At 33.7% G+C, this 13,448-nt stretch overlaps 1 protein-coding gene across 1 annotated transcript; it reads right to left on the bottom strand.

Annotated features, from left to right (window-relative positions):
* Positions 1–1,566: 1,566 nt before the first annotated feature.
* On the bottom strand, positions 1,567–5,096 carry LOC145043428 (putative beta-1,3-galactosyltransferase 8). Its single transcript, XM_078992075.1, has 8 exons — positions 4,951–5,096; positions 4,392–4,586; positions 4,245–4,309; positions 3,807–4,009; positions 3,253–3,598; positions 2,373–2,498; positions 2,184–2,293; positions 1,567–2,018 (listed from the first exon to the last, which is right to left on the bottom strand). The coding sequence occupies exons 2-8, from the start codon at positions 4,578–4,580 to the stop codon at positions 1,870–1,872; spliced, it is 1,188 nt and encodes a 395-aa protein (XP_078848201.1). The 5' UTR covers positions 4,581–4,586; positions 4,951–5,096; the 3' UTR covers positions 1,567–1,869.
* Between the last annotated feature and the right edge of the window lie 8,352 nt (positions 5,097–13,448).

Raw genomic sequence — 13,448 nt, 5'->3', positions numbered from 1 at the left:
TATAAATTAATTTACATTTTCTTAAACTAGACACCGATATTAATTAATTACATCAAATGTACAAACAGACGATATAAATATAAAGTCTAAACATAAATATTGTATTTAAAATTATTAATATTTTATTACATAATAACAAATAAAATATCTAATAATTATTTCCCCGTAAAAAAACTATTCGTCAAAAGATCTATTTATCACCACAGCTTTGCATGGACATACATCGTGTGTGTGTGTGTGTGTGTATATATACACACACACACACAACATTTTTGCTTAAAATTAGGTAGAAAAAAACTTTTCGAGGGTTTTTTTAGCACCATCCTTAAAATATTTCAGCACTTTAATTACTACTTTTCCTACAATTTTTTAGGCTACACCAAAGTAGAATAATAGCATTAGGTAAAGGCCAAAACCAAGGGATGTGATCTAAACTACACCACTTAAAAGTCAAATCACATTTCTTATATTTTGGATGGCTATTGGATTCTTTTCTACAAGATTAAGTACATTTTCTCCAATTGTTTGCCATGAAGCAAACATTGATCGATATCACACCTACCATTATTGTGAACAACATCAGAACCATCGTGTATTTCTTGCATTTCTACAAGGTAATGAAAATTATATTTTCTTATAAGAGTTTATCTGTTAATCCCCATAGTTGAGATCTCTCTTATGTGTTTATATGGATTGAAAACATACATCTATTTTTCTTTTGAGTTGTGAAATTAACTTGAGATTTTTGGTTGCTTTGAGCCTTAAATTGTTAATGGGTATAGTTAATTACCTATAGTAAATTTATATTATGTAAACATGAAAACTGTGATATGAATTTGTCTATTGCATTGATTATTTCATACTAAACACTACCTTAAGGATTGTATATTAAGATCTATTAAGTCAAATAAAAAACTAAGTAGATTTCCTTAAGATTATTTGTAGATGGAAGTAATATGAATAACAGTGTCTCATCCAAGATCATACAACTCACATCAAACATTTCCATTCGCCCATGGTTTTTATTTGAAGAAAGGGACGCCTAGGTCAATTAATTGTTATATGAGGATGGAATGGAATGGATGGATTAATGAAATAAGTGAAGTAATGGAATCAGTCTATTACATGATCATCTTTAGTAACTTGTATGAATAAAATGAACTTTTGAGTTTTATTTTTTTTATATGTAAATACAAGTATACTCTTAACTCTACTTAATAGATTATATTATTATAATTGATGAGTTTTCTATTTACAAACATAAAAATAAATTAATAAAAACCCATTAAAACACAAATAAGATCATAATATGAAATATATTATATACCTAATTATAGAAAATGAAATTGTAATTTAGTTAAAATCGTGAAGTTATAAAAGAAATGTGTCATTATAAATGTAAAAGAAATATTTTGTTTTGAAGATTTTCTAAATTTCAGAATTGAGTGTAGAAAAAATACCCACTAAGGATAAAAGTTAACAAATGGGAAAGAACCATATTTTCAAGATTGTTCTATTCCATTCTATCAAACAAATATTTCTTTTCATTCCATAGGTATTAACAATTCCGCTATGTTCTCAATTTCATCATATCAAATACTACCTATCTTCTATTAATCACAAGTCATAAAAATATCATGGTAAAATAAAAATCAAGAAACTTGTGAAAACATCAAAGAGAGATCATAAAAAATACTACTTATCTTCTATTAATCACAAGTCATAAAAATATCATGTTAAAATAAAAATCAAGAAACTGGTGAAAACATCCAAGAGATAGATTGAAAAAGAGCTTATGTATTGATCCAATTTCCTGCATCTTCTCCAAGTAATTGCTTATTATTTGTCATTGTTGACATTAGTTACCCTTTAAAGCTCAACATTCCAAACAACATTATCTCCTTCTCCACAAGAGTTATGAATGAATTTTATCCTCTCAACTGACTTGCATATCCCACTGCATGACCAATCAAATGTAGCTGCACAAACATTGCCTACTTGTTTCTTCCATTCGCAATCTGTAGTTCACATATAATGACAAATAGTCAATCATCTAACATGCATACATACATGTAGTTGGTTACCTAAGATATGTTTGTGACATAGGACGTGACATGACATGCTAATAAGTACTTAGACTAACTTTGATGTTAATGGAAGAAAAATGAAAAAAAAATAGTGACCTGGAGGAGTTCCACAACACATGGAACGATCATCTATGTGTTGAACATCCAAGCCAATCAACCATGAGCCTAAAGAGACATCCTCATTGGCGTACTTATGCAAAATACCCCTATAAAAAGAACACGAGCAGTAAATTAATATGTCTTTAATGAAGGTAAGAAATGAAATTGTTATGTGTTATGACTTACGAGTTGATGGAGATATATGCTGCTAAATCCTTGGAGATGGCATATATTTGTCCAGTTGCATGTCTGAAGTACTTGTTCCCTTCTTCACCGAATTTCCAATATTCCGGTTCGTGGTATCTTACCCCTCTGCTCAATTTAGTTTTCAAAATAATCATTTAGGTGCTGTTTTTTTTAAGCTTAATAAACTTAAAGTGGTGATCTACAAAATTGTGTTTCTTTTTTACTTAATACCATTATGTCATGTACGAGCTGAATCATGATGTTAATAATAATAAAGTGTTGTATATATAAGATCCTTTCTATTCTTTTCTAGCCTATAAACTTGAATAATTTGTAAACAATGCTAAATAACTATTTTACATTTACAATCCAAAATGCAAATTTCGTAATATGCATCAATTTAACATAAAAGTTACGAGTAAGAGGAAAGAAGAAAAAGATAAATAGATGAAGATATGGTGTCTCAGTACATTAAGCCATACTTTTTCGCCATAATCTATTAAGCTCATTAAGTCAAAAAGAAATAATCCGATAATTCTAGTGAGAGATATTCTTTAACTTAATATAGAAATAGAGGAAGTCATGAAAAAAAGGCTTCCCCATGAAGTCATAACTACACACAAGTTTTCCCTTATTCATTTTCATAAGTGTGTCGTCATATTCTAAAGATAATTGAAATAAAGAAACATAGCCTTCATTCTTAGCTATGAAATGAAGAAACATTATTGGAATAAAGCAACATAGCCTTCATTCTTAGCTATGAAATGATCAAATCCAACACACGATACAATATGCATTCATATTGGTATTATGTGAATATTTAATTCCAACACCAACAAAAGTATCAAACCACATAAATGATTAGAGAAAGCAAACTGACTTTTGAAAGAGCACGGGTCCCGATTTCATGCATCCAAGATATGTTCTTGGTTTAGATCTGTAGCGTGCCAGTGCAGTCACCAGCATACCTAAATTGACATGTACATCATCATCCACCTTCACATAAAATTCTGCATCCCAAATGGAGACGGCTGTCGAAAAATACAATCTTGTCTTTGTGGAGAGCTCATGGTACCCCTCCACATGATTCAACCTCAAAAAATCATGATATTTTTCCTCCTCCATGTCAATGGCTCGATCAAGAACACCTCTGGGTGTTGCACTATGCCCTATCACAAATCTTATTATGATCCCCTTTTCTTTTTCCAATTTATTTAGTTTTGCTCCTGCAAAGTGTCGATATGTAATTTTATCAATTTTCCATCCTGTTAAATAGTAAAAAGGATATACCATATAATGGGTCCCACAACCAAAATGGGTAAGGTCCCCACCAATGGATCCCACAAATTATATTCTCATATGCTTACTGTTGGGGCAAGCATTTGGGATGGTATAAAAATAAATGAGGTAAGGGAATGTAAATAAAAGGTGAACCAGTAGGCATCCACGTTTCTCGAAGGGAGTCTCGACGTTTCTTGCTGCTAAAAGCTGTATTAATACCAATGACAACAAATGCTTTTTGTAGGGATGTCTTGTTAGATGGATTCATTCTTTCTGACATTAATTTAGGCATGGGTAGACTTGCACGTGCAGCTTCTAGTTCCATCTCTAATGTGAATATTGTTTTGTCCAATGATCTAGAAAGTTACATAAAAAGATAGTGGATCCTTGAATTTAAAAAGTAGCGGTAAGGCAGGTTAAGACAAGAAAAAATCAAACAAGATAATGTTTGATGTGCATTAGACAAGAGAAATATGAAATTCTTTGGTACCACCCAAAAACATGGGACATATATTTTCTCTCGTTCTTTCAAAAAATAGCCCTAGGATATGTCATGTCTTGTGTAAGAAAAGAAAATAGGCATGGACTTACTGGATGGCTTGATGAGTCTTGGCAACTTCTCCCATGATATCTCCTGAATTATCTTGAACCAATTTCTAGTAGAAAGAAGCTACTTAGTATTGATTAGAAATAAATTTAGATTTAATATAAATAAAGATTCAAGTTCTAAGTACTTACACTCTTTCGATCACAGTCTTTAGGTGTCAATAAATTCATCTTATGTTCATGATTCTTGAAATTAATGTCGTTAAGTATGGTCGTGTAGGGCCATGTGTGTCTGCTGAAAAGTGTGCCCATAAGAAAACTCGCAATGCATAATGTCAAAATGATCCTCCCGGGAACCGCCTTTCCCCTCATTTTGAACATTCATTCCTGTAAATTTTTGGGGGTGTTCTTGTTGAAAATAATTAACCAAAGAAAATATTGTATAGTTTATGTGGCCTTAATTTACGTTTGTAAGAGAGAACTAGAGAAACTTTCTATGGTGCGTTTCGATCATTTGGATGAGAAGGTCAGTTGTGTTTTTTGCACAGACAAGGGATCGATAACAAGTCCTTGTTACACCTTTTGTGTGAGACAAAAAAAATTCTAATTGTCCAAACATAATAGAACTTGTTAAAGTCATGTCCTATCTTGTATAACATTACAAAACATTTTTACATTAATTGGAATAGAGTAATATATTTGGGATATTAAGAAATTATTAACATGAAAAAAAAGTTGGTGGTGAAGATACCTTTCAGAACTCAAAACAAGATGATCATTGGTATACCAAGCAAACTAGCTAATATCCTTCCAGAAGTAATATAGTATATTATAGTAGCAGCTTATGGTATGGTAGTGCCACATTGTTTTGTTTTGTTGGTATAGAATATAGAAATAGAGAGATTATTAGAGGAGAGAGATATATGGGTAGGCAACAAAGGGTGTGTGGTTGTTTAATCATGTGGGATTCATGGTTCAACCAACCAAAGAAGATGCGTTGAGTTGAGATGATGTAAAAATAATCCACCCCACCTCGAGTTAAGTTATTATTCTACATGACGCAACCACTTCCTTGAATTGTCTTTCTTTCATTATACCTTTACTTCCCATCCCCTCTCCCCAAAACAATTAAACTTTATTGGTTTTAGGTGTTAAAATAACATCTAAATCATAAAAAATACACTAATTCTTGCGTTATGAGAACTCACCAACTGTTTTTTGGTCTTTCTAATATTAAAACAATTTTTTCCCAACTCTTCGATTAAACAAAGTGTGGTGAGGGGCTTCTTGCGACTTGTTTCTCAAGATATATAGACTCAAGAAATGGGTGTGTGTGTGCCTAAAATACGTATAATTAATTAATTTGCTTCAAATAGGAGTGATAATTCGATTTAATCTATGAAGTGTACTAAAATTTAAAGACCCTATGGAATTAGATTGATACAGTAACTGCACAAAGCTATATTCTCTGCTAACAGGGAAGGTTGTTTTGGCATGTGTTTAAAAATCCTAAAAATATGATAATTATTGTTATATATAATATAATATTATTGAAATGATGATGCATCTTCATATTATGTATACAATTTTAAATTATTTTGGAAAAATAGTTTTAATAATCAAAATAACAAAGTTTTATGAATTCTGGAAAAAAAAATTCAACAAAATATCCATCCACAAGCTAGTAGTGCAATGAATTCGAATATAGATTTTTATTAAACGTAACACAATAAGTTATGTTTAATGAACAATAAAAACTTTAAACAAACAAGTCTTCTCATTGTGGATATATTGTTGGTCACTGTTATCAATAGATGTAAGTCGAGTGTCATACACAGTGATTCTAGTATTTTCTAGAGCATTCAAGAAGACATTGGAGCATACTATATAGCATGGAAGACACTTGAACATCCTAAGAATTCTAGGACATCGAAGAAAAACCTAGAACATTAAAAATCCTTGTATATATCTTATGAATTTGGTAGATAGATCTTGAAATATCATGATAGTTCAGGATCTAGAACTTTATTAAGGAGGCCTAAGAACCTTATAAATACAGGTAGAGTCATTTGTATCAAACCATTAGAATTTGCTTTGTATTCTCCCGATTTCTTATAATACAATTTCTCTTTTCTTTGTATTAACTCTAAAGCTTTGGTCTCTTACTTTCCAAGTCGTTAGTACATCAAAAGCAAGCTTAGTAAGTCTAACTTAGTTGGTGTAGCACTAAGTGGCTGATGATGAAAGAGTCGTCGCATGACATGTGGTAATAAAGCCAAATTCTTGCAAGCATGATATAATAGCCATGGAATGAGGGAGCAAAGTAGCTAATATTCCCCTCTCATCATCGAGAAGGGAAGGAGTGTAAAAAAAGGACCAATCGGTAGATAACTTGACAAGCTTAGAACAAAAACTTACAATGTTAGAGATACACCGAATGGAAGGATACCATCGATTGGTTTGTTGGTGACATAAGTGATACGAGTGATGAAATGAAGGAGTCTATCCGTTTTGTCAAAGAATAATTCCTCATACTAATTAACACTTTGTGGAACGAATTCCATGAAAATATAGGCACCTTAGAAGCTAAAGTAAATATATGCAAGGCAACAATCGTCAGAGGAGCTATTATGAAGATGATGCCACACACAGATGCACCTAAACCTTAGAAATACGGATGTAAGTGTGATCCGAAACTAATTGAAGATCTTTGTGGCCCTAGAATGTTACTTCAATGCAACTTGAGTCAAGGATGATAAATCCAAGATAGATATGGTCGTCCTATACTTGTGCGAGAATGTCGCTCTATGGTGGATGCAGAAACATGGGGACATTGAGAAGGTCTATACACTATAGAAACGTGGTAAGAATTTAAGAACCAATCAAGAATTTTTTTTCCTAGACAACACCGATGGAATAGCCATGAAAAAACTTCGAGACCTAAAACATGTCGGCTCGATTAAAGATTATGTGCGGAATTTTTGACATTGATGCTTGAGTTGCCGACTTACATGAGAAATACAATTAAGTTTACTTCCAACATAGACTACAATCTTGGGCTTATAATGAGCTCAAGAGGAGGACTATCGTAGATATCAATGAAGATATAGTTGTTACAGAATACCTTATAGACTTTCGAAGAGAAGCTCCAGTTAGGAAGCCTAGTGGAGGAGATAGACCTACACCAAGGATGCCACAAAAACAATATAAACATGCCACCAGACATCGAATTTCAAGAGAAAGTAGATGGAAGGGGGATTGAGGGGAGATATATTTTTATTTATGTGACATCTCCCATCTGGTAAGAGATTCTCCTAAGAAGAAAGGTTTCAATGCCATGGTCTTTGAAGATGAGAAAGAAGAAAAGTAAGAATCACAATTAGGCCTTATATGACTCATCAACTTGGTGGCAAAAGAAGCAACCAAGACAAGAAAAGAGGAGGTATTATGTTTGTAAAGGTTAGAACAAATGAAAAAGTCATAGGTGCGTCCAGTAACTTCCTTACCAAAAGTGAAGCAGAGAAGATGAATATTCAAAACACCAAAGAGGTAGGTTGGCTGAAATTTGTCAGGTCTCCTTCTAAGCCTATCCTTGGAGTCGCTTTTCGGAGTAGTTGTCAAGATAGGATGACAGAAAGGTCCAATCGAATTATAGATTGATGGAAGACTATTTTATGGTGATGGTAATGGATTTCATTGACCAAGTACACCCTTTTTCATTTGAAGATCAAACTATGCATCTCAACAAGCATTCCACGATACACACCGTTCCTTTGGAAAGAAGCAGAAAAAAGTCTCGAACCCTATCCACCATGTAACTTAACAAGGGAATTAAGAAATAGGAGATGATGTATTTGGAAACGCTAAAGGAAGATATGATCCATTTTAACGAGCAAATACCCAAGTGGTCAAGGAAGTAATAAAAGAGTTCAAGGATGTGATGTCACCAAAGCTGCTAAAGAAGTCACGTCCAAGAAGTGAAGTGGTTCACAAAATTAAACTAGAACTAGGAGCCAAGCCACCAACAATGCACCCTTATCTAATGGCTCCACTCGAGTTATAGGAACTAAGGAGGTAGTTGAAAGAGTTACTAGATGTTTGATATATTAGACATTCCAAAGCTCCATTTGGTTCCCAAATGTTATTCCAAAAGAATCATGACAATAGCCTAAGAACTAAGGAGGTAGTGGATATCTTCGATCGACAAGCAAGGGAACAATGGTTCTCAAAGTTAAACCTAAGATCAAGATTTTGGAAACTATGTATAGTGGTAATGATGAGCTATAGACAACATGTGTGATGAGGTACAGATCATTTGAGTTCTTAATAATGCCTTTTGGATTAACGAACGCACCTTCCACATTTCCACCTTATTGAATAAGATCTTCGACCCATTCGTGGATACATTTATGGTGTTGTACTTGGACAAAATTATGGTATACTCAGAGTAGTTAAAGGATCACATTGAACACTTAATCTAGGTCTTCCACGTACATAAAGAAAATCAAGTGTACATAAAGATAGGGAAGTGTTCCTTTCCACAACCTGAAGTATGGTTTTTAGGGCATAAAATTGTCGATGGAAAGATCCCTATGGATGATGAGAAAGTGCGAGATATTAAACATAGGGAAGCATCAAACAATGTATCAGAATTACGATTGTTCTTAGGTTCAATCAATTATTATCAAAGGTTCATATCCAGCTACTCGGCTAGAGCCACACCATTGGCAAACCTTCTAAAAAGAAGGTAACTTGGGAATGGACGGAAAGATGCCAGAGGACCTCTGACGACCTGAAGAAAGTTGTTCTGTGGCGCTTCCCATTCTTCATATATGATGTGAGCTAATAAATAATTATCTTATACACATTAATTGAACAAATATTAAGATTATATAATATTTGTAGAAAACCTTAATATGAAAATTATCGCTAAGCAATAAAATAAAGATTAAAAATAAACGATTACATAGGATAAATAGTGATGCGAATACGCGGGGCTGATTTGTGTTTGGGATTTTATGATTGCATCAGAAATAATAACTAGGGCAAGCTCGACTAGAAAATAACAAAAATGATAGTTTTCTTCAAAAATCATGACCTATACATTGAAATCGAGCCACAAATGAGAAATGTATCCTAAACAATGACAACAATCTGAACTATACGTAATAATTCAAGAAAGGATGAACAAAAGTTATTTGAAAAATCAAATCAAAATTTATCATTACAAATGATCTACCAAGGGCTATTAATAGCCTTGCAAGCTATTACAAAAAAGGAAAGTAATTTCAAAAAGGAAACTATCTTCTAAAGCCTTATTGAAAACTAAATAAGAAAATAAATAAAAGACAAAAGTCATTTCCAAAAATAAAATCTTCTAGCTAATTTATGGTGGTAACCATTAAAATCCATATTGGAGCGATTCCATGTAGCCTTTGCATCCAATAGAAAGTACCAAGTAACCCTTAGGAACCGAGTAGCCTATCAAAACCAATATCCATGGTGTATTAGAACCAGGTGTATGAGAGTGTGATTGGTTCTGAGGACATTGGCAATCGCAACACTCCAAAGTTTGCATCTGATAGTACTCTAAGGTTCGTATCGGATCATAGTCCAAGAATCACAACCGATCATAAAAGACCCCATCATACTGATAACAAAAGACCACAATTTGTTCCGAACTTTCTGACTCAGTCACAACCAATCACAATAGCAATTGATAACAATCCAAGGATCACTATGTAACAAACCGTTATTTCAAATATATGTAATAGTGTAGGTCAATTTGTACTTCTTTGTAAATTAATAAAGAGAAATTTTAGCATACTATGTATATTTACATAACTGACCCTCAAAAATAAATTATTAAATAATCTCAATTGGGATGAACCAAGTGATAGAGATTGTAACAAGCTTTCCAAAAATATAAAGAACACAAAAATCCGAGTTATAACGAACAAGTTATGACCAATCAAAAATCCGCGACAAAACCGGCAAAACACTATTCAGTGTAAAAACTGAATTTTTAATAAAAGGCTTTCTAGCCTTAACAATCTAAATGAAAGTTATAGTTTATGTTAAATCAAGAACTTTCATAAAAAGAACACCAAAATCTGACTTCGTATGAAGTTATGATTTTTCTATGTTTCAGTATACCAGTATACAGCTAAAAACTCGAAATAAAGATCGAGTGGTTTTTAGCCGACACAACCTAAACGAGAATTGAAGGTATCGTCATTAGTAGTACAATGGTAAAAAGATAGATAAAAACGGATGTCGTATGAAGAAGTTATGAATTTATAACGGATTCTCGTCCCGGTCAGTTTAAAATAACAATATTAAAATTAAATACAAAATTAGCAAAGGAAGTCTTTAAAGTCGTAGAGTATAATTTTACCTACGCGTGCATATAAAGAACGTCAAAAACGGACTTCGTATGCAAAAGTTATGAAATTTACAAGTTTTGGTACAAAAATAAAGAAAAATAGCAAAAATCGGGAATTTTCACATGAAGAGTAACACCACGTCACCCTCGCATGCGAGCTTCCACGTGGCGACTGCTGATTGGACCGATGCCTCACGTGTCGCCTTTTGATTGGACCGCAGCCGAGGTCCACTAAGAAACAAACAGCTTCGCATGGAGACACACCGGAGACGCCCCTCGCACGCTCCCCTTCGCACGTGTCCCTCTTCTATTCGACCGAAGTCCGGTCCAATCCGATCCAGCCAACAGCGAGCTTCCGGTACGAAGAAGCTCCCCTCCCTTCGCCACCTGTCTGACACGCGGCACCCTCGCATGGCCTCGGATCCGAGGCTTCGACCTATATAAGGCATGTGAGGGTTCCGACTATTTTTCATTTTTTCACCCTAAATTTCACCCTCTTTCACGTTCTCCACTCCCCTAAGCTCATATACAACCCCTAAAGCCCCGGTATCAAGACTCGAGCCTGAAGTGAGCCTTGAAGCCCCGAAATTCTTGAGAATTCATCCTATCTCCTGTCAAAACTCTGTCCGAATTACCACATATCAAGTGAGTTCATAACCCCGTATCTTCATAATTTCTACTGTTTTAAGGGGGGGGGGGGGGGGGGGGGAGGGAATACAAGTATAACACAACAACTTTGTGTTATAAATAAATGATTTCAAATCACGATACAATGATTTTAAGGCATCAAAAATACTCCAAATAATGAACTCTTTTATAAACTTATATTTTTCCCAAATATACATATTTGTATATATAAAATTGTATATATATATATATATATATATATATATATATATATATATATATATATATATATATAATATATAAGTTATCTCATCAGTTTAAATACCCTTTGTAATATGTTGAGCAAAGGATTACATGCAAAAATAGTTATTTACCAATTCATAAAGTACATATAAATTATAATAGGTATAATTTATAATACATAGAGCAATACTTCATGATTTAAGTATACATGAATACACTCTTTTACATGAAACAAGGGTTTTAATTCAAAACAAATCAAGGGTTTACACTTGTCAAATACATGTTCGGAATACTAATTCAAGAACATACTATCAATCATTTATTTCATAATGATTGGGTTTTCATAACTAATATACATGTAACGTTTATATGCTTTTTATGAGATATCCAATTCAGGTTGTTTAATTCATTTTAGACAACCAAGGTAAAGCCCTGACATTATAACCAAAATCTCCAGTCCGGGGATCGAAACAAGTTGTGTGTAGATCTATATCGGGATTGACAACCCCGCACTCAGGCTGCTAGCTACAGTCAGGCATACACGACAACGAGTGGCAATTGTTATCAACAGTTTAGATGCTCACAAGGCGTTTGTTTCAGGCGTTCATGTCTTAGTATGGTTATAATAACTCATTAAAAAGATATTAACAACATGTTAGTGTATAAACAACTAAACGTAAGTACATCTTCAAACTACCAGTTTACAAAATCCAAAGTACAATGGTATACTACAGTTTTCAATAACAGCTGGCGAAGCCAGGCACACACTCAGTTACAAGTTTTAGAAATACATTGGTTTACAAATAGGACGATTTTATGGGAATAAAACCACTTTTCACATACCATAGAAAATATGGAATTTTCTAGAACAGTTTTCATATTAAAAATACAAAGACACCCATGCAAACATAAAGACTTATGCACTCACTTAACTTATTGTTGATACTCTCTTTTCAAATTACTTGTATTCTCAGAAAAATAATAACAGGTACTCCCCAAGCTTTTTGAGAAGACGGAGCCATTATGAGTCTTATCATCTTCTTTTGTATAACTGTTTTGGTTTCAATATACAATGATTGAACACATGTAAATATTATACTTTTAAATACAATGGTTGTTTGTACTTTGATTACTATGATGCATGTGTTGTGATACTACAAATGAAGTCCTCCACACTCGGACGTTTCCGCCGTCTGGTTTGGGGGTGTGACAGATTGGTATCAGAGCATTGTTTATAGTGAACTCAGTATAGCAATCCATAAAAGATATACAAACTATAAATGCATTGGGTCTAAGAGCTCTGAGTACAAGTATATTTTAAAGAATTCTAAGTATTTTTACAAGAAGTATACTAACCCTCATACCTACAAGTACATAGTCATAAGGACTTAAAAGTATTTGGATGTTGAATATTACAGCCAAACCCGAACATTTATGTAATCATATCTAGAATTAATATAGCCTGATCAACTATATTGATTTCAGATATGACCAACATGTGTTTGGGGATGATAGTTGTGTTGTGACATGTCTAAAACTTACCAACTACAAAAGAAACTTTAGAACAGAACCTAAAATACTATAAGAATATTTTAAACATCGATATGCTTTAGTTTTTCAGGAATTTCTCGTAACCTTATTCTCGTACAGACACAATGGCAGGACATCATCTACCAGGGGACCCTTATTTTCCAAATCATGGCAATGAAGGATGGATAGCGGAGGATCCAGAGGAGGATCCAGAAGAAGACTCAGACGAAGAACCCTTTGAGGACAGCGAGTCAAGTGGTACGGATACAGAGCCACAAGTCTGCAACCCGGGGATACATCCCCCAAGGCAAGAGGAAGCAATTCCCATACCTGAGTGGGGCCAATACATAAACTATTGGAGTCAACTAGACGGTCAATGCCCTCCTTACAGAATGGTACGGGGTTTCTATAACATCTCAGAAGGAGGAACAGTTGATAGAGCTCTTCTAGTTATAGTGAACCGA

Source organism: Lactuca saligna, chromosome 4, assembly GCF_052625555.1.
Source record: "Lactuca saligna cultivar CGN05327 chromosome 4, ASM5262555v1, whole genome shotgun sequence".
Classification (NCBI taxonomy): Eukaryota; Viridiplantae; Streptophyta; class Magnoliopsida; order Asterales; family Asteraceae; genus Lactuca; species Lactuca saligna.
This window is presented reverse-complemented; position numbering and strand designations above follow the sequence as displayed.

Coding starts and splice junctions, on each gene's coding strand:
- LOC145043428 (XM_078992075.1), bottom strand. CDS start 4,580: ATGTTCAAAATGAGGGGAAAGGCGGTTCCCGGGAGGATCATTTTGACA. Junction 4,010..4,244: donor AAGACTCATCAAGCCATCCA/GTAAGTCCATGC, acceptor GTAACTTTCTAG/ATCATTGGACAAAACAATAT. Junction 2,019..2,183: donor GTGTTGTGGAACTCCTCCAG/GTCACTATTTTT, acceptor TGTGAACTACAG/ATTGCGAATGGAAGAAACAA.